The 27,978-nt window shown below is 38.4% G+C and overlaps 1 protein-coding gene across 6 annotated transcripts; it reads left to right on the top strand.

The window, feature by feature from the left end:
• The first annotated feature begins 207 nt into the window (after positions 1-207).
• Positions 208-27,757, top strand: CD200 (CD200 molecule). 6 transcript variants are annotated; one of them, XM_032299103.1, is made up of 6 exons: positions 291-419; positions 6,365-6,446; positions 10,315-10,641; positions 13,214-13,486; positions 15,450-15,557; positions 26,390-27,757. In XM_032299103.1, the coding sequence occupies exons 1-6, from the start codon at positions 408-410 to the stop codon at positions 26,395-26,397; spliced, it is 810 nt and encodes a 269-aa protein (XP_032154994.1). In that variant the 5' UTR covers positions 291-407; the 3' UTR covers positions 26,398-27,757. The 6 variants fall into 6 exon arrangements, with proteins under 6 accessions (XP_032154995.1, XP_032154994.1, XP_032154991.1 ...); XM_032299102.1 differs by lacking the exon at positions 26,390-27,757 and adding an exon at positions 1,355-1,477 and having other exon boundaries at positions 315-419; positions 10,321-10,641; positions 15,450-17,770; XM_032299101.1 differs by lacking the exon at positions 26,390-27,757 and adding an exon at positions 1,355-1,477 and having other exon boundaries at positions 317-419; positions 15,450-17,768.
• The last annotated feature ends 221 nt before the right edge of the window (positions 27,758-27,978 follow it).

Genomic DNA, 27,978 nt, shown 5'->3' with positions numbered 1-27,978 from the left:
GAATCCTTTGCCACTACATCAAAAGCTAACAGTATAACAATTCATCTCCACAACCTCCTACCTCATTTCCTTTCGCAGTCCAGTTAACAGGAAAATGGAAGAAAAAAATGATTTCCCCCCCGCCCCCCGCCCCAAACACAGTCTCAGTTTCCCTAGCGGTCACCTCTGAAAAGGGAAAAATATCTGAAAATAGACAAAGGTGAATACAAACGTCACTTAATTGCCCCCACACAGACAGCCTCCGCTTCTGGAAGGGCGCGGGAAAAGGAGAGTGGAAGAAGGGACTAGGGAGGAGTAAGACGTGGGACGGCGAGGGCACAGGTGACGTTCTCCGCCGTCAGCGTTCCAGGCACACAGAGTTCCAGGCACACAGCCGCAGTCGGCCACGCGCGCCTCCGGGAGCGAGGATGCCGAGGCCGGTGAGCGGGGACGGGGCTTGGGAATGAGGGCGCAGGGTGGGCGATGCCGACGGAGGTCCTGCGGCTGGCGGCGAGTGGGGGGCGCGGGGCTTCGGCTCTCGCCACAATCAGGTCCGGGGACTTGATCTGTGGTGTTGATGGCAGCGCTTGTCTCTAAGCGCTATCCCCTGCTGAGGTGCGGATTTTGCCTTCCAAAGGGTGGTTTACGGGCCGCTGCTGGCGTTGGGGGTTCTCCGTTCCAATTCCCTGACAAAAAGATGCATAGGCTGGGGGGCTCCGGGGGCGCCTGTTACGAGCTCGCGAGGCTGGCGCATCCCCCTGCAGGCTCACGGCTCGGCTCTCGGGCTCCAGCTCCCAAAGCTGGGGAGGCACCCCCTATTTTAAACTGCCCCCAAAAGGGAATGAGGAATGCTGCGTTGGTTCGTGCTAACACCAAAAGCTGCGGCGGGGATGCAGATTTCCAGGCTCGCTCTCTCCGGGAGAGCTCCTGCGTCTTCTCTTTGTTACTCAGCCCCTTTCTCCCTCCTAGCCCTTGCCTGGGGGAAGCCATGAATTGAAGAGGGTTAACTCTGAAGTCTCGCTTGAGAGAACTGAAATGCTCTGTGATCGAGATGCTTTGAAGGGTTAACCCAGGGTATCCAGAGAAACAGACATTTTGTTTATTCGGAACCAGCTTACAAGACAAAAAGACGGAGAAGGTTTTCATATACCCCATTGGTATTTGAAATAAAAATCCAAATGCAATGAATGCCTCAAGATGATGTTTTCGTGTATGGTTTGCTGGCAAGACCGCACAGCCAGTGATTTCACTGTCTTTCTTAACAAAGGAGAATGGTGGTCTGTGAGCTAGGGTCTACTGCAAGCTAGATGCGCTTAATCTTCTTTATAACTATCCTTCTAACAAGGAATTATTACCTGGTTTTACAAATAAACAGGCGGAAGGCTAATATTTACAAGTCCATGTGACTACATGTGGGGTGATGTGGATTTGGACATAGTAACTTGCTGAGGAAGAGGCATGGATAGGGGCAATATAGCTGCCAGCTGGGCAGCGTCAGGTAAGACCCAGGCTTTTGTGAACCCTGGACTGCATGGCAAGGGTTATAAATGGGCTTCTTTGTTTTCATGACTGTAGTTCCCTTATATGATTTGATCAATTAAATTTTTTTAGCTGCCTAACACGTGTTGGCTTTTACTATAAGCTGGGCTCTATACTAATTGCTTTAATTAATGTTTGTGAAACACCTGTTATTTGGAATTGGTTTGGCACTTCCTCTTTATATTGCCCTCATTAAGTTTAGGTCATGGCTGTCTCCCAAGGAAAGAAAAGGGCATGTATTGACCAGAATTAAAATGAAGAAACCCATTGAGTAGGAGGATATTAGAATTGAGTGGCTCCCATTAGACAGGAAAAGTAAGAGAAATCCTTATGGCAGATAAAGGAGGAGAGATTTAGATCCTTGAGAACTCTATTTCCCCACCCACCGCTCCCAAGCCCACAAAAGGAAGGATACCACAAGACAATAAAAATCCCAGAGAAACTGAAGGGCACACAGAAAGACCCAGCTTACAGTGATAAGGAAAATGAATTCTAGCAGGGAAGTCATTGTATCTAAAAGGAATGGCAAAAACAGGGCTTAGTTAAGGAAAACACTGAGAACGAGGGGATGGGATTCCTACAGGTAGAATATCACCCTTTAACTATCATCCTGAACCTAAACCAATGTCATTTAAATTATTATGGTTCAATATTCTAGAAATAAGCTTCAAATTATAGTAGCAACAGGTGGGGCTAAACAGGAGCCAATAAGAGCATATAACTTCAGAATGGGACGCCCATGATGGGTTTACTAAGGAAAAGGCGGTCAGGACATCCCGCTAAAGCAACAGGATTTAGTGGTTATTGAGGTTCTTAGGGGCAATGAGACAGGCACAGAGAGGCCACCACTTTACAGAAGACTATGTTCATACTGCTAAATACCATAAAAGAATAGACAGAGTCAAATAAGAGATTGTTGCTAACAAAACAAGCAGCCAATGTCCCAACCTCAGGAATTTAACACAGTCTGAGAAAAAATAGTAGTTTCAAAATTGTCAGGTCTGCTTCAGTGTTATATTTTTTTTCCACTGACAAGAGAGAATGAAAGACTGGCAGCTGGGGGGAGTGGCGGGGGATGGGAGTGTGTTGACGGGTAGTAGGCATGCTGGAAACAGTGTCTCAGGGTGTGGGGTATATGGTGAATATACTTGGGAGGTAGTCATCTTCTCTCAAACTGGAATGCAGATGGATGTTTTCAGACAAGCTCTGGAAGCTGTGGTGTGGTGGACAAAGGTAGATAGGATCCCTTTGGCACTGGAGGAAGATGCTTGAATCTTCTTGGAGCACTAAAAGTTCCAAAAGACCTAAGGAGAAAGTGCTTCAGAAGAGGCGGATCATTGTATAGCGACATGACTGTAATCAGGCTCGTAAAAGTAAGACCTTATATAAATACAAGTGAGGAGGAAGACATTCCACATAGGAGGAATGGCTTAAGCAACAATACCAAGGCAGGAAATTGTGTGGTGCATTTAGAAGTAGAAAAGGCCAGCTGGCAGAGAGGGGACACATAGGAAGGTAGTGGAAATTAATTTGCAAGAATGAAAATAGGCTAAGCACTTTGAACAGTTTTCTCTAGATAGCAAGGGGCTGTAGAAGATTGTTAAGGGGATGGCAACTTGTGCAAAGGGGAATTTAAGGAAAATTAATCTGTCAATAGTGTGTAAATACATAAGCTGGATAGTAAACTTAACTAAGTTAGGGATTATATCTCCGTTATCCACCATTGTCTCCAAAGCGCCTACCATAGTGCCTGGAATGAAGTCAGACCCAATTAAGATGATTAGTATTAGAATCAACGAAAGAAGTACAGTTGTCCCTCGGTATCCACGGGGGCTTTGTTCCAAGACCCTCACTGATACCAATGGGTGGATGGTGCAAGTCCCTTATATAAAATGCCATAACGTTTGCGTATAAGCTATGCATGTCCTCCCATACAAATAAACTAATCTCTCCATTATTTATAATTCCTAATACAATGTAGATTCTATATAAATAGTTCTTATGCTGTATTATTTAGACAATAATGACAAAGATCTGTATTTGTTCAGTGCAGATGCTTTTTAAAAAATATATATTTTCCATCTGTGGTTACCTGAATCCATGGATACAGAACCCGCAGGTATAGTGGCTCGGCTATATTAGCAGAAGTTCAGTTCCAGTGAAAGACAAGACTACTGCACAATGCACCCATGTTATGAGCTGAGACTAGGGTAGTAAGGGACAAACACTTCACATGCGAGAAGTTAATGTGTATAGTGACTAATTATATATCTAGGTAGGGGAAAAGCAAGACATCCTGAATGACTTGAGTGCCTGAGAGATAAAAGTCCAAAAGAGAAGCTCTTCCGGGTAAAATGATGATTAATTTGATGTTATTCATAGATTTAATTATTCACCATTTGTTCCTTTCTTTTATTCAACTGAAAGCATAAATAAAAGAACAGATGCAGGAAATAGCTTGTTGATTTTGAGTCATTGAAAGAATGGTGAAATGGAGTTTGTTATGCAAGGTGGAAAGCACAGTGACAGGAGATTGGATAACATGTTTGTAGGGACTGAGTGGCAGGTTGTGACAGAAAGGGTCACGCTGTATTACCAGCAGAGCTTCTAGACAGTGGCTCATTGGCTTTCAGAGATTCCTTGGCTCTGTGGAAACCTGTTTGAATGCTTCTTAAATACAGTTTCAAAATTGAATTTAACATATTGTTGCAGGACAATGAAGCAGAGACTGCTGTGTGAATAGCAATTTGGTAATGCCTCACAATCATGATTTGGTCATAGGCAATAACAATGTACTTTTGTAATGATAGGTGGAGATTTTAAAACCAACAAAACTTTATATATAGGGGAGGCAAGATGGTGTAGTGATTATGGTTATAAGCTCTGGAACCAGACTGCCTGGGCTTTAACCCCTTCTCTGTTACTTCATAGCTGTGTGGGCAAGTTACTTAACTTCTCTGTGCCTCGTATTCTTTATTTTGAAAATGATGATCATAATAGTGCCTCCTATATAGATTTATATGAAATATTGGATGAAATACTTTATCTCAAGTGCTAAGAACAGTGTCTAGTACATAATAAATATTCAATAAATGTTAGTATTCATGGTTTAGTAACTTCATGCAAAACATAAGTTGGAGTATTATTTTAATGTATCATCTGGTGTGGTTTTTTATTCCAGTACTTTATTTTTGTCCCCTGGTCTTTCAAATCAGACAGTTAAGCACACATTGCCTTAGAGGAGGAATTCTAAGCAGAAAATACATTTTAGTTTAAAAATCCAGCATTTTACAATACCAAGAGCCTTGCCATTCCAGTTTCAAATGCCTAAATGCTAAAAGATCAAGGATATAATGTTCATGCTAGAAAGAGTTGTTTGGATGAATGCATAGTGATGGAGGAACCAGCTTTTCTGGCTCAGAGAGATAAATATTTTCTGGCTGGGAGAGCAAGATGTGACTAATTGATGTTTATGCTCAGATACCAGTTTGCATTCCCAAAATAAGGCCCTATGCCCAGCCCCCGGACATGGGAAGTTTAGGAGAGTAGAAAATAGAAACTGCAAGTAGTTGTTGAAATACAAGAAAAAAAAAAAAAAAAAAAAGCCTGTGTCTTACAGTCCATTGAAGGGACTGTAGGAAGAGGGAACAGTAAAACAGAGATGGATAGATACATGGGAATTTAGGCAGAAAGGCTTGGAGAATTTCCTTTCACCCAGCACAAGGGGAACACCAGCTCATCTTGTGGGCAATAATTGCACAAATTAATGACAGTGATGACTTGAGGGGAACACAGCCATTTTAGCAAATGCTAGCATAATAGATGGTTGTAATCAATGATTAGTAGTCCTGTCTTATAGCTTGGCATTTTCTGAACCCCCAGGAATGTAGATGCAATGCTAGAGATTGGGACAATTATGGGGTGTTGGGTTTGTGGGAGACTGACAGAGATTATGCGACATTTATTGAAAGTAAATTCTTATCTCTAGTTGGAATAGTAACATGAAATAAAACTAAAGTTCAGTTAAAAAAAATAGGTAAAAGTTACATTATTTACATATTTCTATCATGAAAAATAAAAATATAGAAAACATATAGGAAAAAATTACATTTCTTGCCTTTGCCCCCCCTAAACATACATACAGACCAAATGAAGGGATCCATGGGACTACTGCAGAGAAAAGTTCAGCTGCCTCTACCCTGCCTTATCATTTTATAGAAGGATGATGCCCAGAATAACATTCTTTTAAATACTCCCATGATTTGTAAGAAGGCCAAGGATTTCTGCCCACATGCATGAAAATAAGGCAATGAAGGAAAAAATTAAAGCCAGTGCTGGTTTTTAAAACATGCAGTTTATATATAAGTCTTGCAGAATTAAAATGAACCTCAACAAAATTCAAGGCAGTCAAATAATGTTCCTGAAAAGTGGTTACCCCTTGAGTTACATTTGTATTATTAACAGATGTGAATGTTTTTGGCAAGTGGATGCTGTCTAACATTTGTATTCTCAGCATTTTCTGTATTTATTTAAGGCAGTTTGTTTTCCCCAGTGATCCTGTGTCTTTGAGACCTCGCTCTTGACAGCAGTGGCTTTAGGAACAAGGTCCCAAGTTGCCAGGGATTGCTATTGTGTTGGAGCCATGCTGCTGCTTTTCCCTCCTCATAACTTGAACACGCTTTGTTATTTCTTGCATTTATAACCTCTAGTTCTGCTCCCACAAAACCAAAGTTCTTTGGTGGGTAAAAATTCAGCTACAACATCCCTGAAATAGCGATTAGACTGAAGCTTCCTTGGCTTTGTCCAAATCCAAACCCCATTTCTGTATTTTGTTTTCTGTCTTCAGGTGGTCAGGAGGCTCTTCTGTTATCTGTCTACCTACAGCCTGGTTTGGGGCATGGCAGCAGTGATGCTGTGCACAGCACAAGGTAAAGAAGCTCAATTCCCCTGCTTGGATTCCAGCAAACACAATTTCTGGAGTTAAGACATTTGGCCACTATTGTTTGTGTGATGCTAGTTCCATTTATCTGCATGAATTATTTAAACATTTAATCTGCTTGCAGGAATGGGAGTGGTTCTTTCTGCTTTCCACATTTTTGTTTTCAATGTAGAAGCACACTTTAATATTTAGAAGCTGTTTCCCGAGTAGATGAACCAGCTTATGAAAAATATCCTCTAAATTAAAATGCCATTTTTTACTTACTGAGTTGAAAAACTCTTACAAATAATGATTTCCTGTGTCTACAAAAATATGGGAAGGCTTGAATTCAGTCTTTTTGAAAGGTAATCTGGCAGTAAGCCTTAAAATTGGGTGTGTTCCCTTTTTACAGAAAAAAATGTAGAAAACAATGAAATGTGGAAGTTATACATGCTTATATTACCTATTGTATAACAAATGTGGCTATGCCATCTACTTATCTATGGAAGTTCCTAGCTCTTCCTCCTCGGTTCCTTGGGAGGTCACACTCACTTTGCTAATGGCCTTTTCATCACTTGCAGTGTGATGTTGCTCAGCATCAGCCTCCCCAGATGTGGGTGATGCTGGTGAAGATCAGGTGGGCTCTGGTCCATGAGATTCATCACAGGACTAATCAACTGAACAGAGGAATCTAAATGAGATGCTATAGAAGTAGCAAAGAATTGTAAACATCCCCTAAATTATGTCTTCCATAGTCAAAAAGAAAAAAGAAAAACTCATCCAAGAGTTGAACTCTAGTTTGAGTCCCCTTTCACTCTGCTTTCTAAAAGCAATCATTTCTTCAAACCTCTGCTCTGCAGAATCTCAACAAACTTTAAGGAAACCTCAATCCTAGCAACAGATATTGTTTCCCAGAACTTTTCACATCTTCCAAGAGTGTACATCATTTAGTGTTGAATTATGCAATACTCAGGGGTTCCAGCCTGTATTTGTTACACCGTCTTTCATTCACTGATATTGTTGGGGAGCTGTTTGCTCAACCTTCTTTTTTTTTCTCTATGTATATTTAGCAACATTTTATCTATATTATCAGTCTTTAAAAACAAGTTTGGATGCTTGTGATCAAGTTTACCTTTTCTGTACCATTGTATTAGTTAGTGCCTTTATCTTTATTAATTCACTGGGATTTTTGAAAGGGAGGATAGGAGGTTTGGAAGTAAGTGTATTCATTTTTCAATATCTCTTCTTTTCTATTAAATGTTGCTAGAATTAAATATGTTTCTCTGAGAACTGTCTTGCCCATTTCTTTCTTTTTTCTTTCTTTCCTTTTTTTTTTTTTTTTTTGAGACAGAATTTCACTCTGTCACCCAGGCTGGAGTGCAGTAGCACAATCTCAGCTCACTGCAACCTCCACCTCCAAGGTTCACGCAATTCTCCTGCATCAGCTTCCCAAGTAGCTGGGATTACTGGTGCCCTGCTACCACACCCAGCTAACTTTTGTATTTTTAGTAGAGATGGGGTTTCACCTTGCTGGCCAGGCTGGTCTCAAACTTCTAACCTCAAGTGATCTGCCCACCTTGACCTCCCAAGGTGCTGGGATTGACGGCGTGAGCCACTGTGCCCAGCCTGTCTTACCCATTTCTATAGATTTTTAACATGTTATGCACTCATTGTCATTCAGCTATAATAATTTATGATTTCTTCTATGATTTCTCATGTACCTAGGACTTAAAAGAAGTGTGTAGATTTCTATTTTTATTGTATTATGAACTGTGTTCAAGGCCATACATAGAGTAACAACTTTTTTGTAGCCTATTTTGAGTTCAGTTTGGAAGAATGTTCTATATGTGTTTTGAAAAGATTATACATCCTTTCCTTGAGTAAAGTGTGTGTGTTGCAGGGGTGCGGGAGGGGCTTATGTTATCTTTATTCATTTAGTATGAGTTATTGGGTTTATAGAGTTTATTATATCTCTTTCATTGTATTGACTTTCTCAAAAGTTTGGCTATTTGTTATTATGTTGAGATTTTCCATCAAATAATCTATCATAGTATGAGTTGCTAGTATTAGAGAATGGAAGAAATTTATATATATATATACACACATATATATGTATATATACACATGCAGAGAGATATCTACATACATATAAAGTATATAGTGTATATCTATATAAACATATAAAACATTTATAATATTAAATACCTGAAGTGTATATATAAATATATATTGTTTTTCAAATTTTATTTTCTTTATGATATGGTCTTACTTTGTCACCCAGGCTGGAGTATGATGATGTAATCATTGCTCACTCCAGCCTTGAACTCCTGGGCTTAGGCAATCTTCCTGTCCTAGGCTCCTGAGTAGTTAGAACTACAAGTACATGCCACCATGGCTGGCTAATTTTTACATTTTTTGTAGGGATAAGGGTCTCATACTGTTGCCAAGGCTGATCTTGAACTCCTGGCCCAAGTGATTCTTCTGCTTTGGCTTCCCAAAGCACTGGTATTACAGGCATAAGCCACTGTACCTGGAAGTTTTTGATATTTTCTATTTAACTTTTTTGCTTTAATAATTGTTTAAACATATGAAATTGAAGGTTCTCAATATGATTGTGGATTTAAAATTTTTTCTTTGTAATTATAGTTTTTTTTGCTTTATATATTTCAGAGCTATGTTGTTAGGTGCATAAAGGTTCATAATTAATAGAATAGATCTGATTTTAGTTTGTTCCTTTTATCATTTTGAAAAATACTTCTTCTCCTCTTATAGTGCTTTTGTCTTCCATTCCCTTTTTCCTCTCCTTTTAGAAGTCTTATTGGACTGATTTTGGAACATTTAAGTCTACTCATTGAATTTTTCCTTAATTCCTGTTGTATCATTATCTCTTTGTGCTACATTGTAGAAGAATTTTATGGCCTGGTCTTACTGTTTACTAATTTACTCCTCAGTGGCATCCATTTTGCTAAGCCAGCCAATCTATTGCAATTTTATATTTCTCATTTTTTACATCTCGAATTTCTATTTGTAATGCTTTAATTACACTTAGGATATCACATGTATTCATGTCAAAGTATTTATTGGCTTATATCTTTATTCATTTGGTATGAGTTATTGGGTTTGTACAGTTTATTATTTCTCTCTGTCATTGTGCTGGCCTTCTCAAAAGTTTGGCTATTTGTTACTATGTTGAGATTTTCCATCAAATAATCTATTATATTATGAGTTGCTAATATTGTAGAAGGGAAGAAATTATTGCCATAGCATTTAATGAAAGTGGAGGTGTGTAAATTATTATTTGTGTGTCAGAATTTCAAGATCCTCCAGAGCATTGTCCCATACATCTCTCTACCTATGTTCCTGTATACACTCTTGCTTCCTGGAGGCAGACACTTCTGTTCTACCTGCTTCCTTTGGAGAATGTGTATATGTGTGTGTTTGTGTGGAATCCATAAGGCTGCTTCATCTTCTTTACTTGAAGTGATCACCCTGCCTGTTATCCTTTCGCCTTTTCTGGCTCTTTGTTTCTACTTCTCCAAGCATGGACGTGCTTGGTGAAGCTGCTATCCTACCTGGCAGTTTACATCTTCAATCTCATTGTACCTTCTTTGCAACTTACAGAGGCTCTTCACAATTTCTTGTAACTGAGAGTTGCTTTCTTGTTTTTCTACTCTGCTGCTATTCTTTAAAGATTGAACAAACATATTTGAACTGTATATCTCTCTGGAACCATGTAGCAATGTAAATAAATGTTTTTTTCTTTGCATTTTCTCTATCTTTTTTATGTTTGACATTGAAAATACATTGTATTTGTAATCAGGAAAAAGTGTATGTGTGTTACAATCTTTAAATATAAATGTTCTTTTCTGATTCCATAGTGCAAGTGGTGACCCAGGATGAAAGAGAGCAGCTGAATACGCCTGCTTCCTTAAGATGCTCTCTGCAAACTACCTACGAAGTCCTGATTGTGACATGGCAGAAAAAGAAAGCTGTAAGCCCAGAAAACGTAGCCACCTTCAGCAACAGCTATGGGGTGGTGGTCCAGCCTGCCTACAAGGACAAGTTGAACATTACCGAGCTGGGACTCCAAAACTCAACCATCACCTTCTGGAATACCACCCTGGAGGATGAAGGGTGTTACATGTGTCTCTTCAATACCTTTGGTTATGGGAAGATCTCAGGAACAGCCTGCCTCACCCTCTATGGTGAGAGTCTCTGGAATACATTGTCTGTGTCTGGAAATACTATTTTCAAGAATGTTTGGAACAGGCATAGGGTCCAGTTTTTCAGGATTTTAACCACAGAAAGGGTCATGAGAAGATAGCTTTTCATGTCTACTATAGCTGTGTTTACAATTATTTGGAGAGTTCATGGGACTACACTGAGTTCTTTGACTGGAGCTATCTTATCTCTGAGGGATTCTGCCGTCAACAGGAGTAATTTGAGGACAATGGTGAGGGCAACAAGTTTTCCATTAGCAGTAATAACATTCAGACCTGGCTTTGCAACTAGCAATCATGTGACCGTAGAAGAGCCCTATTCACTCTGCACTGGAGTTTCATTGTCTGCACAATAAGTGTGAAATAGATCATTTCTAGGATCACTTACAACTTCAACTTTTTGGAACTAAGGATAGAGCCAGATTGGGCTAGCCTTGAGCCAGTACGATTGTCCTTCTCATTTTGCTTCAGGGTAACTCTTTCAGGATTGATAAGGGCACATAGAACATATCATTTCATACCTGAAATGATACCAACTAAAGATATACCTGGAGAATAAGCATTCTTTTAAAATCCAGGAGGCTTAGTTTAATGAGATTCCTTTCCTCTTAACTGACACACAGCTGAGATGAAAGATTAGGAAGTGGGAATAAGAGATAACTTTGGAGCATGGCACACATGGCGGTAGTTTTAGGGAGTAGAGGACAAACTTAGGGTTATTAGGAATACTGAAGGGAGAGTTTAGTCATGCCAAGAACATTGCCCACAGTGAAGAAGAGACTTAGTAGATAAGAATGCAAGGGAAATAGCTTAGTAGATGAGGATGCAAGGGAGATAGGACAACACCAGAAGAAATTTCTTGTATTTGCCTATGATGAGTCCTCTCTATAGAATCTTACGCCATTTCTTTCTTGATTTCCACTTCTTTCATTCTCTCTGTGTCTGTCTTTTTCTCTTACTCCTCCCTGTCTCCTTCCTTCCTTTCCTCCTCTCTGCCTTTCTTATGTCATATTTTTCTCATTTCTGTTCCTTTTTGCTCTCTTCCTCTTTTTCTTTCATCTTTTTTTCTCTTAGTCTCCTTCCTTCACTTATAGACTTTTTGCATTTTTTTTTCCAGAAAACCGGATGCCTCTGAGCTTTAAAGCTAGTAATTCTGTTCTCTTCCACCCCGATCTTTTCCAGCCACACCTTATAACTTTCATCTAAGCCATTCTTTGATACATCATAGGACCTCAACACTCAGTCTGGCCACAACCATATTCATATATTTTCAGTTTTATTTCTCTTCTTCCAGTTCTCACAGGCACTAGTAATCTGGGCACTCTTTAGTCAGAGCCACAGTTCCATAGCCCTACTTCCCCCAACCCACTGTCATCTACCTGCCTCTTGAACCTATAAGCACAGCCCAGGCTTTCAGTTAGCACTGGGATTTAACTATCTTGTGGGCTCCAAAGTCAAACACAGAAAGACAAGTCTACATTTGCTTAGAGAAGGAAAATTCTATAGTCCAACAAAAATGAACACACTAATCAGGGGATTTTCAAGAGGGTACAGGCTACAGCTAGCCTGAAAACAATTTTCTCATGTGCTAGTTATTTTCTCTTAGGTGATTTCCAATACTCTTCCAACAGACATTTTTACGGTTTTTAAGGTTATTAGCTATGAATTCCAAATTCACATTTTGTGTAGCTCTTTCAAAAAGGGATTTTTCACCTCTTCCCCATGTATCTAATTCACTGGTTCAGCTCCAAGAAGAAAATAACTATCTCTAGGCCGGGTGCGGTGCTCATGTCTGTAATCCCATCACTTTGGGAGGCTGAAGCGGGTGGATCACCTGAGGTCAGGAGTGCAAGGCCAGCCTGGCCAACATGGTGAAACCCCATCTCTACTAAAATACAAAAATTAGCCAGCCATGATGGCAGGTACCTGGAGTCCCAGCTACTTGGGAGGCTGAGACGGGAGAATCACTTGAACCCAGGAGAGGGTGATTGCAGTGAGCTGAGATGACACCACTGCACTCCAGCCTAGGCAGTGTGGCTGAGCAAGACTCTGTCTCTAAACAGTAGCCTTTCTATGGGCTCTCTGTTCTGAAACTGCCCTGGTGCTTCTGATAGATACAGGCCACATATATGGCAGTAAGTGGTGCTGGTTGGGATTATTATCAAGCCATTTAAGATGAATGCCTAGAAGAAGGCAGAGATGCCACAGTGCCCCCAGAAAAGAAGAACATAATAACTAGGCTTTGCACTGTTTGGGAGAGAAAAGTAACATCTGATTTCTCAAATCTCTATGCCCATCCAACTAATTTTGCTACAGACAAATTACAAAGAGGGTCTTTCTCATCACAGGTTTGTACTAGGCCAGTCTCCATTCTGCAGATCAGAGAATTAGAAACAAGAAGAATTGGAAAGTCCCCAGTTTGGGTAGGATATGCCACCCTATCTTTCTAGCCTCCGCCATCTTTCTGTAAGCATATTTCCCTCATCTCTCTGAGGAGACTGCAGGACTCAGACCAGGTGCTTAACTGATAACAGTTTGTATTTATTTTTTGTCCCAGTACAGCCCACAGTATCCCTTCACTACAAATTCTCTGAAGACCACCTAAACATCACTTGCTCTGCCACTGCCCGCCCAGCCCCCGTGATCTCCTGGAAGGTTCCTCGGTCAGGGATTGAAAATAGTACAGAGACTGTGTCTCACCCAAATGGGACCACATCTGTTACTAGCATCCTCCAGGTCAAAGACCCTACGAATCAGGTGGGGAAGGAGGTGATCTGCCAGGTGCTGCACCTGGGGACTGTGACCGACTTTAAACAAACCTTCAACAAAGGTAAGAGAAAGTGAGCAAGGTGGCTGTGGTTGTATCTGTGTGCACACACCTGGAAGGAGGTGAATATCCTACAAAGGTTTTCAGCCTCTTAGCATAAGAGCTATTTGGAGAAAGAATGGGGCAAATAAGGAAAAAATAAAAAACAGTTGAAAAAACAAATAAAGCAAGTGTTACTTTCATAAATGTGGTTCATTGCCCACACACCAAATGCTGTTGCTGAGATCCATTCATTTATTTATTTCTTCCATTCTATTACCATGTAATTAGGTCTTTTCTGGGCCAGATTTTGGGTTGAACATGAAAAATGCAACAATGAGCAAGACTCAGTCCCTAAGCTTCTCGTCTTAGGGAGTACAGATAAATGGATGGGCAATTGTAAAACTATGCATTCAATTCTCCAGAGAGAAAGCTATGATGCACCACGAAAGGACTGGAGGTTGGGAAGGAGGGGCTCAATCTGGGAGAGAGATTTGGAAGGTTTCCTGGAAGCAACATCTGTGATGAAACCACTGTGTAATCTACACTGTGAGAAAAGGACCTACCTGAAGTGCTTTCATCACCCATTTTAAAGCAAACTGCCTCTCATCCAAGTTCCTTTTTTACTCTCTTGTGTTTTTTATCTAAACTACTGTCTTTGGGCCTCATAGATACAAGAGGTGAGAATGATAGAGGAGAGAATAAAGGGAGCAGAGATTATAAAAACAAGAAGTTTTAGCAATAATAGCCAAATCTTTTCTCTATGTAGTTTTGAAGCACTGACTCTAGATGAAGCAGTCAGTAATAAGCCTTCTAAAAAATATTACTGCTCCTTTTTGGAGAAATTATGAGCAATAAAATGGAAAAACTTTCTACACACGTCTCTTTAGTGCAGTAGCCTCTAAGGCTCACCTACTCTAGGCATTTTTGGAGACCCTGAAAACTCAGACTAATCAGAAGTTGGATATTTACACAAATTTGGTCAGAAAGACTTGCAGTGTTGAATCTGGGTATTTGTGAAGAGATCTTCAGATTCAGCCATGGCAAAGGGTATATTTTCTTGAAAAACAAGAACCTAAAAAGAATGTCTTTTTTTCCCCCCAAGAATGCCAGATTTCACTTATATCACTTACAGTGTTTATATACTACTTATATAATGTTTGTTTATTCTGTGAACATTTACCAAAAATCTTCCACACTCAAAGCATTATGCTCAAAGCACTGGAACTGTAGAAATTAGACAAATCCCTGTCTAAAAGTCTGAAGGTGTTCAGTTAAATGATGTGGCAAAACCCATTATGGAAGTATGGAGAAGATGTTAAAGACTCCCAAATCAAAAAGTTCCTCGTCTGCCTTTGCATTGCAACATGACACTGAGGAGCTGATATTTAGGATGAGTTGCATTGATTGACTACTGGAAAGAGATTTAATAACAAAGCCATAGATAAGAAGACATTAATAAAAACTTTGAGATGAGTTATCTCTGGGGGTAGAAATGAGAATCTTTTTTTTTTCCTTTATACTTCTCTGTATTTTCCACAATTTCCTCAATAAACATATATTCTTTTAATAGACAGTATGGCAAAGAATATGTGCTTTAGAGGCAAACAGACTTTCAACCAAGACTTGATTATCCCATTTGCTATTCTGATTTTGATCTCAGTTAATGTTTCCAAGCCTCAGTTTTCTTTAAATCTGTTAGATAATAATAATATCTAACTCTTCGGATGTTTTGAGGATTAAGTGATATACATTGATACATTTAAAGCTCTTGTTACATAGTAGCCAAATAAAACATGTTAGCTATTGCTAATATCTAAATAGTATTAAAATGATATGAAGTCATGCATGTAAACCTCCATATGTATGTAGTTAACGACGATTTCAACTAAAAGCTCAACTCTATTGCTTTATCACTTTTTGCCTCAACAATTTCCTCTCGTGACATCACTTTTTTTTTCTTTCTTTCTTTCTTAAATATCTATAGGCTATTGGTTTTCAGTTCCACTATTGTTAAGCATTGTTTCCCTGGTAATTCTTCTGGTCCTGATCTCAATCTTACTGTACTGGAAACGTCACCGGAATCAGGACCGAGGTGAGTCGCCACAGGGTGTTAAAAGAAAAATGAGAGAAATTATATTTTTAATGACAATTTGTGGGTCATTTGAAGATATAAATAAGGGAATGGCAACAGTGTGTTTTGTTTGCTGTTTCCAAAATACAGACATGTTGATACTGTTTTAAAATGCGTCAGGGCATTCTCTTGCAATTGGATATTAAATTGAACATTTCTGTTTTTTGTTTGCTAAGACGACTTAAAAGCTAATGGAATCAAACAATGGTGATAGAACCAAAGAAAGAAGTCTGGCACTCATGCAGGATCCTTTCCACTCATCATGAGAAGGACTATCTCTTCTCCTTTTACAGCACTTCACAGGCCATCTGCCCATTTAAGAGGCTGAAATTGTCCAATTATGATCACTCATTAAGTAGCACTTTCTGTGTTCTACTCCCAGGATGCCTCAAACACTATCAGCATCATGCAAGTGATACATACTTACAGTAACTGTGTCATGTCATTCTGCCTTTTTAGACTATAAATTTCTCTTTATCTTTCACAACTATCACGACATCTTATATATACCAGGTGCTCAATAAATGTTAATTTATTGAATGAACTGATTGAGGACAGAGAGAATTTAAATTCACTTTCTCCTATTGTAAATTTAGTACCTCATAAATGCCAATCTAAGATACTGTAAGAAATTATAAAACGAGAGACACTATAAAGCAAGAGAAGCGAGTTAGACAAAGAGGAAGAATGAAATGTCTGGTTTCTGAAGACAGTGCATAATTTATTGAAGTGAATACAAAGCTGCAGTTTATGTTTTGTGTAACGGGAATTTGCTAGAGTGATGGGGTAAGGTGGGAGTTTCCTCCAATTCAGATGACTGCAGGATAGGGGACAGGAAAGAAACAAATGTTGGCTTTCATTGCTATTTTAGACTTTGATTAAAAGTCTCACTCAAATATAACCTTTTTTCCTTTCATTTCATGTTCTATATAAATGTTTTCTTTCATTTTATGTTTATATTTTTATGTTTTTGTTCATGTTTCAAGTTTTTGACCACTTTATTTTGCATAGTCCTCCAGATTAATTCTTGTGAATTTATAAAACACACAAAAAGCCTTCAGTGTCAGTGGCCCTTTTGCAAAAGTAGGTAAAGGTATTTGTTCTGTCCTGAAGAGGAGATTACAGATCAGTTAATCTTATTGCACATAATTATAAGCCCATAGAACTCATAAGTGCTCCACAAAATAAAATCAAAGGCAGAAGTGTTTGATTCTACTTTATCCCAACATTTTTCTTTTCCAATTAGGAAACAAGCCCAGAGAGGGAAGTTGACTTTCTTCCGTAAGTTCATACAGCTTCTTAAGAGCAGGCTAGGACTAAACCATAGTGCCCTGGCCTCTGCCAAATGTTCTTCCTGTCATTACTGATGCCCTAGTGTCTTGACTTGAAAGAAGCTATTGTTGTCAATTGCATTCACTTAATCTGTGCATAATGGTAATGCCCTTTTCTTTTGGAAAGTGCCAGCAGAAAAGCATCAAGTGTTTAAATTCATTTTTAAAAGTCCCTGTTGGGCAAAAGTCTTATAATGCAATCTACTCAAGCCACAGGTAAATTCTACTGGAAAGATACATGTAAAATAATTACCCTTGTTCATTAAACAAGTCTTGGATTTTCTGGGAAATATAATCATTCAATGCTAATATCTGATTCTTGAAGCAAAAAGAATCAGCTTATTTCTCTGCCCAAGTTTTCCCTCATTTATGAAATAAATACCTGAACCTATGTTGACTTTTCCATTTGTTTTGCTTATAAAAGATACCTGAGTCTGGGTAACTCATAAAGAAAAGAGGTTTATTTGGCTTCTGAAGGCTATACAAGAAGCACAGTGCCAACATCTGCATCTGGTGAGGGCCTCAACCTGCCTCCACTCATGGCAGAAGGAAAAGGGGAGCCAGTGTGTGCAGAGATCAAATGGCGAGACAGGAAAACAAAAGAGGGTGCTGCAAGGCTCTTTTACCAGCTCTCATGGAACTAACAGAGAGAGATCTCACTCACCCCAAGGGCATTAATCAGTTCTTAAGGGATCTGCTGCCTTAAACCCCTCCCACTGGCCCCTACCCCTAACATTGGGGATCAGATTTCAACATGAGGTTTGTAGGGTCAAGTATCCAAACTATAAGAACCAATTTAGAATTTTTTTTTTTTTTTTTTTTTTTTGAGACAGAGTCTTGCTCTGTCACCCAGGCTGGAGGGCAGTGAGTGGCACGATCTTGACTTATTGCAGCTTCCACCTCCCGAGTTTGAGCGATTCTCCTGCCATAGCCTCCGGAGTAACTGGGATTACAGGCATGCGTCACCATGCCTGGCTTTTTTTTTTTTTTTTTTAAGTAGAGATGGGGTTTCTCCATGTTGGTCAGGCTAGTCTTGAACTCCTGACCTCAGGTGATCCACTTGCCTTGGCCTCCCAGAGTGCTGGGATTATAGGCATGAGCCACTGCGCCCACGCCCCGATTTCGAAAATTTTAATAGCCAGATAATTTGGCTTCATATACTTACAGCTAGTAAAACCGAGTGCCGAATATGCTGAAGCCTAAATGCTCAGGGCTAAGCAAATACTGGTTCATTTAGGCCAAATCTTGGGTTATACAAAAAGGTGGGAGAAAGAAAAGAAAAAGGAAAGAATATCTGACTTTTTATTTCTACAATTAACGAATTCTGGTTGATATTTCGTGAGGAAGGGGAATAGTCCTACACATTTGCCTTCCATTTGTTTCCATCCTTACTTTTGTTTTCTTTCTATTTTACTTTACATCATCTTCTGAAAACATAAAACTTCCGAATGGGCAAAAAAAACATGATCGGTCAAAAATAACACAAGGGTTTTGAACTTGGTAACCTCAAAAATGGTGATGGGAACAGAAATAGGAAAGTGAAGAGGTGGAACTGAGAGAGAGAGAGCTAGCAAGAGACAGAGTGTGTATTTACAGTTTATAGAAAAGTAAAGGAGTCAAATGAATCAGTTCTTGAATTTACTGTGACAGACAAGGAATTATTTTCATGTAGCTGTCCAGAAGCCAATAACAAAAATCTGGCAAGTAAGGTAAGTCTGTTAAGTAAAGTAAATTCTGTGCTGGATAAATGACCAAAAGAAAAGTTTTTCAAGTCATAATCACTACTCGTTTCTCACAAATGTGTAAGCAAACTTATAGTTACTGATGTTATTTTTACATAGAAATTAGACTCCCATTACTTTTCTTGTGATGCTGTGTAATGTTGGAGAGCACGGTGTTGGTGTTTTCCATCTGTAAAGCAGCACGGGCCCTTTCTCTGCACCATTCCTGATAGAATTATCACAGTTACTTCTCAGGAGACTACCACAGTAAGACTAATAAGATCTCAAAGAATATTCTTTTCTCTTTCATGAATCCAGTACTTTAAAACAGAAAGTGAGAAAGAATTAAAATTTCCTAGGGAAATATTCCACCATCTCGAAATAGTTCTTTCTATTAAAACCCAGTGATTTCATAAAGTTGTCCCTTCCACATATATGACAATGTAGTCAAATTTGGAGTTGAGGATAATCTTTTATTTCTTATTAGTCAACCCACCAACAATTACATGCCTCTCAGAAACTCTAAAATAAACTTCACTTTGAGGCAGACTATCATAGACAATCACCTAATTTTTAAGTCAGCTCTATTTTGAGAGGCCATTTTGTTTGGTTTGGTTTTGTTTGGTTGAGTCAAGCCTGCTTTGGAGAACAATAGAAAATTTAGACAATCATGTAAAATTTATATGCCAAACTTGACTCTTTTTTTTTTCGAGTACTAGCTAATCCATGTAGAAGTATGTTTTTCATTTGCATGAGCTGCATATTTACCTTGATTTCCTTCTCTTCACGATAACCTAACCTATTATTATACATTGCCAGGAACCCGAATCCTCAGATGATATACCCATTCCCTTGGTTTTTGGCCATGGGGCTGTTTTAAGGAGATTAGCTGTCAGTATCTGTTAGACTAATTAATGAAAAACAAAAAGGATGAGAAAATCATCCAGCTGAACAATCCTCTAACATCTCTGCTCCTTTTGCATTTTAGCTTGCATACATCCTTTACCTAGTGTCTATTACCAGTTTGTTTTTGTTTGGAACTGTCATGCATTTAAGTAGTAGAGTCACACCCATACACTAAGCTTGCCTCTAAACAGATCCAAGAACTTAGCCTCTACTAACAAAAGAAGCCAACTGTATGCTCTTTAACCTGGAAAAGATTGGGCCACTTAATGAAAGTACTCAACTTGGCTTACAGAGGGGGAAACATCCTAAATGCTGTATTAATTTTCTATTGCTTCTTTACCAAATTATCACAAACTTAGTTGCTTAAAACAACACACATGTATTATACTACAGTTCTGGCGATCAGAAGGCCAGCATGGGTTTAAAACAAGGTATCTGCAGGGCTACTATCATTTCTGGAGGCTCTAGGAATCTTTTTTTCCTCTCTCTGTTCTCATGCTTTTAGTGACTGCCCATATTCCTTGCCTCGCATCTTCAAAGCCAACAATGTCCAGTTGAGTCTTTTTCACATTGAATCATAAATCTGACATGTTTGTCTCCTTTTTCCCTTATAAGTACCCTTGTATTATATTGGGCCCAACTACATAATCCATCTCAGGGTCCTTAATTTAATCACATCAGCAAAATCCCTTTTGCCATGTAAAATAACATATTCACAGATTCCTTGAATTAGGATGTGGATGTCTTTGGGCTGCCATTATTATGCCTACCACAAATGCTAACAGGATGTGAGAGTGAGTTGCTTAGAGAGACAACTGTTTACTGACCTGCCAGTGTAAGTATTTTCTCTCTACAATTCCACAGCCTTGGCTCTGTTCCTGGCAACTCTCTATCAAAGACTTCAAAACCTGGTCAGAGCCTCTGACCAGGCAAGGCTTTATTTTCTACTATTATATGTTGTCTCTCAAACCTATAATGCAAAAGAATCACTTCTGCTTTGTCATGCTTTCTATCACTAACCGTAATATTACAAAATCTATTACTAACCATAATATTACAAAAACTTTTTTTTATTAGAATCTCAGTTCTTGCATATTTCCCGCTTCTCCCTATTTCCACCTTTTCATGGAGGAAGCAATTCTGACTTCCTTTTTCTTAGTCATAAGCATGACATAGACACAAGTTCACAGGTTAACTGTTAAAGATCAAAGTGGGAAAATTCTATTCATCGCTATGTGTAGTGATAATAGGCATAACCAAATTGGTCTTTCCTCATTTATCATAACTTACTAAACTGGGAATTTCTCAGCACCTGATACTTGCAGAGTCATGTTATGAAGTCATTATAGACTTTAGAAGCCTCAATACTTTTCATATCATTTTCAGAATTCTTCAAAATTCCCATTTATAGGCCCTAATTGATTCCAATGGCCCATATGCAGTAGAGCGGTTATTCCACTAACAACTTTTTTAAAAGACAGAGATAAAATATGTATATATTTGATGAAGTAGATTAAGTAGAAAAAAATGTTAGAAATGTCAGAAAAAAATTAAGAAATAAAAGTGTTCAGTACAATTTAATTTGAATGATTTTAATCTCTAAAACTAACCATATTGTAAAAAAAAATGCAGTTTCTTCTAGTAAATAACGAACAAATGAGACTCTGTGCTACAAACATGCAAGACATGTTTTGCAGAAATCATTTCAATGTTAAGTTCCACATTTCATGAGGCACAATTACGGAAATTTATGAATGAGAGACTGTCAAAAGAAAGCCTCTTGACCTTCTCTGTATTCAAACTAGAATTTCATGATGACTGACCAGTGCTTCCAGTTCTGAGTCTCTGTGGACACTAGTTTGTAAATTCTCCAACCTTCTCCCATTTTTATACAATGAAGAAAAATGGTTGCCTTGTATTTTGAAAGTCCTTTAAAGAGTTCACATTAAATACCTTTGGGACGGTGTACACAATTTTCTTTTAATATTTTTTTAAAATGATTACTTATTATGAATTTTTATTGTTATTTTTTTAACTGAAAGTAGAAATTGTATGTATTTATGGTGCATGACATGATATTTGTATATATTGTGGAATGTATACAATTGTGGAATGGCTAAATGAAGCTACTTACATGTGCATTGCCTCACATGTTCTTTTGGTGGTATGAACACATAAAATCTATTCTGCCAGTAATATTCAAGTATATAATACATTGTTATTAACCATAGTCACCTTGTTGTATGATAGATCTCTTGAAGTTATTAATCCTACCTAACTGAAATTCTTTTCATCTTAACAAAGGATGCATGAAATAATTGAGAAACTGAGTGTGATATTTATTTCTACAGTATTTCTCCTTCAATAGTTTAACATTTTCAACTGTTAATTCTGGCAAGGATGCTTGTAAATGACATATAGAGTTGGTTGTTTTCTAGTCAGTCATTTTTATTTGTACCAATGAACCATTACTTAGTGATTTTGATCAAATCCTCTCTCTTACAAATTAGCTCTGTACCTTTGGGCAAGCCATTTAACTTCCCTGCACCTCCCTTTCCTCATTAAGATGGGGATAATAATTCTAACTGTATCTCATAAAAATGTTGTGAAGATTTAAAGGGGAACACATGCAAGTGCTTAGAAAAGTGCCTGAAATGAATGATATGCTAGAACACTGGCTTGGGAGGAGAAGGGTGGAGTGCTTATTTGTAGCTTTTGCTAATTTCTGTGAAGTAAATGTTCCCACCATGGCAGATTTCACGCTACTATTTAAACATCAGCATGAGCCAATAGAGCTCTAGCACACCAATGTGGCAGAGTAAGTTTCTAATAAATGTTCAGTTTTGTAATTACTAAACCTAAGGTCCTTTTTAGTTTTATCAATGCACATTTTCATGAATTTTACAAATGTTGAAGGAGGGGCAAGTTTAGAGAGGTAAATGGAGGGAAAAATTTAAGAATTGCAGCAGTTAGGAAAACTTTGAGGAAGATTTAAGAAGTTATCTGAATCTGTTTGGACACATGGGCATAAGTATTTGGAAGGGAGAATACATTAAGTCTTACTGTCGTTAATAGGCTCTTGGCAACTGTGAGTTTAAGCAAAATGACATGTAACAAAACAAATTTTGCCATAGGCTAAATGATGGAAACAAGACTTAAGTTCCTATGGCATATTTCTGGTCACAGAATTTCCCCAAACTTTTAATAAAGACCAAAACATTTCTAATATTAAATATATGAAATAAATACTTCATTTATTTCATATATTTAAGAAAGAATAACAAAAACAAGTAAGATAATTATTTACTCAAAGGGCATGGGTGGCCAGAGCCTATCCTAGCAGTTCAGGATACAAGGCAGAAACTGACATGGGACAGGACATCATCCCACAGCAGGGGGCATACACACACACACACACACACACACACACACACAGTTACTCAGACTGGGAGCATTTGGACACGCCAATTTACGTAACTTACAGTACATGTTTGGGATGTGGAGGGAACTGGAGTATCTAAAGAAAACCTGTCCAGACTTGGGGAGAATGTGCTGACTCCACACAGTGGCCCTGGATTGGAACCTATTGTTTTTCTAGGATTTGAACAAAAAGATGTTGTTGGAAGACCTGCTATATAAGTCATTTCAGTTGCAGTCTTGAAAGAAATTGACGTTGACCCAGTGGGACGACAGAATCAGAAAAATGTGTCTACTAAAAGCCTGCATGTACTGAAATGAACTTGTGTTGCCAAAATGAACTTGTGATGCCTAAAATTGATTTCCTGCTAGTGCAATCGTGTCTCTTTTGAAGAAGAGAAACTGTTTGGGTTAGATGTTTTTTCTATAGGAGGGTGGGAAGAAAAATTACTCACTGAAGCTAGCACAAGTCAGGGGTAGAAAGAGGACAGTTCCTATAAGGATGCATATAAATGGATTTCTAGGAAACTAAACTGCCACATGTCAAGAAGAGTGGCTACCTGAAGGTGCCTGTAGATCCAAAACTGCCCTAGGTTCCCTATCAGCACTGATTCATGGATTTTGGATCTAGTTTCGCCTATCCTTACCGTGACTTGGCTGTTCTGTCTTCTCTGCACTAAATGATTTCTTCACTCTCTATTCCGTATGCTTTAAACTTACCATATTATTTTTGTTCCCTCATGCACTGGTTCATAGATGACCCAATCCAAAAAGAAAGAAAAAAGAAAGAAAGAAAGAAAAAAAAGAAAAGAAAAAGAAGGGAAAGGAAAGGAAGGAGGGAGGGAGGGAGAGAAGGGAAGGAAGAAAGGGAAGAAGGGAGGGAAGGAAGGAATGGAGAGAAAGACAGAGAGAAAGAAAATGAAAGAATATTCCTGGACCACACGAAAAGTCAAAGAATCACAATCTCTAGATGTGTCCTGTGTATTTGCAAATTAACCAGTACTTCAGGTAGTCCTTAGGTATTCTAGAGTTGGGAAGAATCCTAAAAGGTTTTGTTCTGGCAGGGGCTACGAGTAAAGTATGGCCTTTGAGGGATCAGAGGACGATAGATATATAGAAACTTTATTTTAGAAAAAGGAAAAACCTTGTTCTGACCAGATGCAGAATTAAGAAATTAATTATTCAAATTCAGGCTTAATTTAAGAGTTTTTTTAAAAAAAAAAAAACAGCAACAACAAAAACGTATTCTGGTGATCTCTAAGGGAATCCATGCTATTATTTAGATTACTATTCTGGATTCCAGTCAGTAATTAGGTCATATAAGAATTATAAATTCTGTTATTGCTAATTGATAGTTCAAAACACATAGTCTTACCACTCAGGGAAAATAGTACTTAGATTTCAGTAGATAAAATTTTGCAAGTGGGGTTAAAAGGAGGGCATGGAGGGTGTTCTTAAATATGTAAATGATCATGAGACAAAAGGATCAGATCTAGAAATGGTTATGTTTAATTCTCACAGCAGTTTATAAGGAATGCATTTCTGTCTGATAGGTGATAAAACCAAATTCATAGAAGCTCAGTTCAATTACTCATTTTATAAATATTTATTAATAATTTTTAATATGCTTGGCATCGTAATTAGCACAGGTTACACTATCATGAACAAAACAGGATCTTTCTAATGGATATGACAGGTTGGGGCACGGGCAGAGAAATGATAAGTAAATTAAAACGAGATTTTAGCACAAGGAAATAATATAGAATAATGTGAAATATGGCATGCAATAAAAGAGGATAACTTGAAAAGGATACCAGTTACTTGGAATTTGTTACGGAACGCTTCGCTGCAGTGGTGACTTTTAATCAGAGCCCTGCAAGGAGAGAATAAGCCAGCCATGGAGGAGGCAAGGAAGAGTGGCTTTTAGCAGATTTAACTGCAAATGTGAAAGCTGTAAGGCAGAAACGTCATTAATGTTTTGCAGGGCACGGTGGTGCATGTTTGTAATCCCAGCACTTTGGAAGGCCTAGGCAGGCAGATCACCTGAGGTCAGGAGTTCAAGACCAGCCTGGCCAACATAGAGAAACCCCGTCTCTACTAAAAATGTGAAAATTAGCCAGGCGCAGTGGCACGTGCCTGTAGTCCAGCTACTCAGGAGGCTGAGGCAGGAGAATCACTTGAACCTAAGAAGCAGAGGATGAAGAGAGCCAAGATTGTGCCACTGCACTCTAGCTTGGGTGACACAGTGCGACTTCATCTCAAAACACACATATATATATTTTTTGAGCAGTGTTACTCCAAGTATAGTCTAAGGATGGTTGTCCATGCAAGAAGTGTTCTTTACCAGTCTGAAGAAAAATAAGTACATAATTGAGAATAAGTTCTTACATTCTATGATAAGAATTTGATAGTAATTTTATATCTGTTGAATCTAATATTTTAAAAATGAATTGTGTCTGTTATTTTATGTCATTTTTCTAGTAATTTGTTTTTACTATTTAAATTGAAGAGTATTGAGCCATTTGGGAGAAGATGGTCTTTCCATGGTCCATTGATTCCTGAAGTTAGAAATACTGGCAGGATCTAAAATGTGCAGAATTTTTTAGGTTCTGGTAAACAATTACCTAAGATTACACAGAGTGAGAGGTGGTGCCAAGATAAAATTCCAAGCCTTTTACTTCATTGTCTATGTGCCTTGGGAGGCCCACAGGCTCCCAGTTGGTGCCAGAAAGCCAGTAGCCCTTGGAAAGGCCTCTATTCATGACCATTTCTACCCTGACATCCAGTGAGTTATTATCCATGAGAAACAAAGCTTATAAATAGAATACATTTTGATCATTTGGCATTTTTGAACATGTTGCTTTACTTATAGTCTTAGGTGATTTGCCAAGCCAGTATTTCCTGGGATTATGTATGCCCTTTTATTTTTGTTTTAGTTTGTTATTTTTTTTAGAGACGTCTTGCTATATTGCCTGGGACTGAAGTGCAGTGGTGAGATCATAGCTCACTGCAGCCTCAAACTCCTGGACTCAAGCTATCCTCACACCTCAACCTCCTGAGTAGCTAGGACTACAGGTGCATGCCACCGTGTCCAGCTAATTTTTTTATTTTTATTTTTTGTAGAGACAAAGTCTTACTATGTTTCCCAGGCTGATCTTGAACTCCTGGGCTCAAATGATCCTCCCAAAAGACTGGGCTTATAGCCATGAGCCACTGCATCCAGCCTACTTGTGTTCTTATAAAGAGTCATAGTGCCCTCACATCATACTGGGTCAGAAATGTCTACTTCCTTATCTTTGCCAATGAATATGCAGTAGAATAATTGTTTCTTAATCTTTCTGTTATTTATCTTCTTAAAATCTATTAGGATAGAATTTGTAAGTGTCCAAAGTTAATACCTTGGTTTTCTTTTATCTAGAACCCTAAATGAGTCACACATCACCCTGAAAGTGATTCCCTGGTCTACTTGAATTTGACGCAGGAGGAAAAGGGACCATTCTCCAAAGGACCTGAAAGAGGATAAGAGGTGGGAGCGAAAGCCTTAAGGGATCCCACAACTTTCTACTGCCATCTGAGCTACTCAGTGTTTGAGTTCCAAGAGGAAGTAATTTTACCTCTCCAGTCTGTTGTAGGACTTGATTTTGTAAAGCAGTGCCATGTTATGTGGTTAAAAGGGCACTGCACTTAGTATCAGGAGCACTGAGCTCACAGACTGACTTGGGCTCCTACTGGTGGGGACCTCTGTTAGTCACTTTACCTCATCCGAAGTATAAAGATGTTGGACCAGATAATTTACCGTGTAGCTCTAAGACTTAACTTAAAACATAAATACAGAAAAAAAAAAAAAAAAAAAGAATAAGCAAAGGGAGAAAAAGTGAAAGAGAGAAGAAAGAATACAGAAAGGTCCAAAGAACTTTTCTGAGATTATCTTTTGCCTTTCTGTTGAGGTTACATCTCTTCTTCCCCTGTTCTTGGTCTGTGAGGCTGTTTTGGCTGTTTTCCCATATTTGGCTTCATTTAGGAGGCAAATATGAGCATACATTCCCTTTGTTCTAAACATATTGTTCCAGCTCTTGGAATAATATTGAATCTAGTTCACTTCCTGCTTACTGTTTTGCTAATAGCTGACTTTGCTAGAATCCTTGGTTTCATTGCTGTTCTTCCTGTGCTTCTCTGAAATTTACTCCAACAAATATAGGACTGAATTTATTGTGGAATAATATTGGCAATCTTAACTTACTCATTTAACTTATCTATTTTTATCGCAAGATAAATATTGTTAGTCTTAGACAATAGCTCACATTTTCTGAGAAGCATGCTTTCCCTTTCCATTTGTCGTATAACATGACCCAGCTCTATTGTAGGTCATTCAAAAGTCAGCCTCGCATAATGAAAATATATTATGAAAACAGATGTTGAGGAGATTTCCTGTACAGCAGTCAGCCAATTTATATGCTTTGTCTCTGCTGGCTTCTTTTACTGTGAATTAACTTTTCACAATAGCAGCAGAGGCAAATATGAACATATATTTCCTTTGCTCTAAAGATATTGTTCCAGCTCTTGGAATAATATCGAATCTAAAAACCGTAAGACCAAATTAGTTGCTTTTTCAGTATGTTTTGCTTCATCTGTGTCTATCCATTGACCTAGGAATTCAAGTGTAAGTTGTTTTCACTGTTGAACTGGATATTTATATATTTAGCCAGATTTTCATGTGTTATTTAATTCTGTATTGTTTCTTATATTTGTAGTAAAATATTGAACAATTAAAAGTGTTGACTCCAAATATTTGGCTTATGATATTCTCTTGGGAAATGTGGAAATGAATGATAATTCTTGTCTTTTCCCATAATGTGTGTAAAACCCTCCCCTCCTCTCTATCTCCTGCCTCTTAAAAGATGAGCTGATATTTTTGACTAATCACAAAAACGCAAATTGGATGTCTGGCCATTGTGAGCTCCTTTGAGTTGGTGCCTGTGTCCTTTTGACATGACCCTATCAGTTCTG

This window comes from Sapajus apella, unplaced genomic scaffold (assembly GCF_009761245.1).
Source record: "Sapajus apella isolate SASKATOON/1434 unplaced genomic scaffold, GSC_monkey_1.0 scaffold40, whole genome shotgun sequence".
NCBI lineage: Eukaryota > Metazoa > Chordata > Mammalia > Primates > Cebidae > Sapajus > Sapajus apella.
The sequence above is the reverse complement of the archived record's forward strand: the minus strand, read 5'-3'. Positions and strand labels throughout refer to the sequence as shown.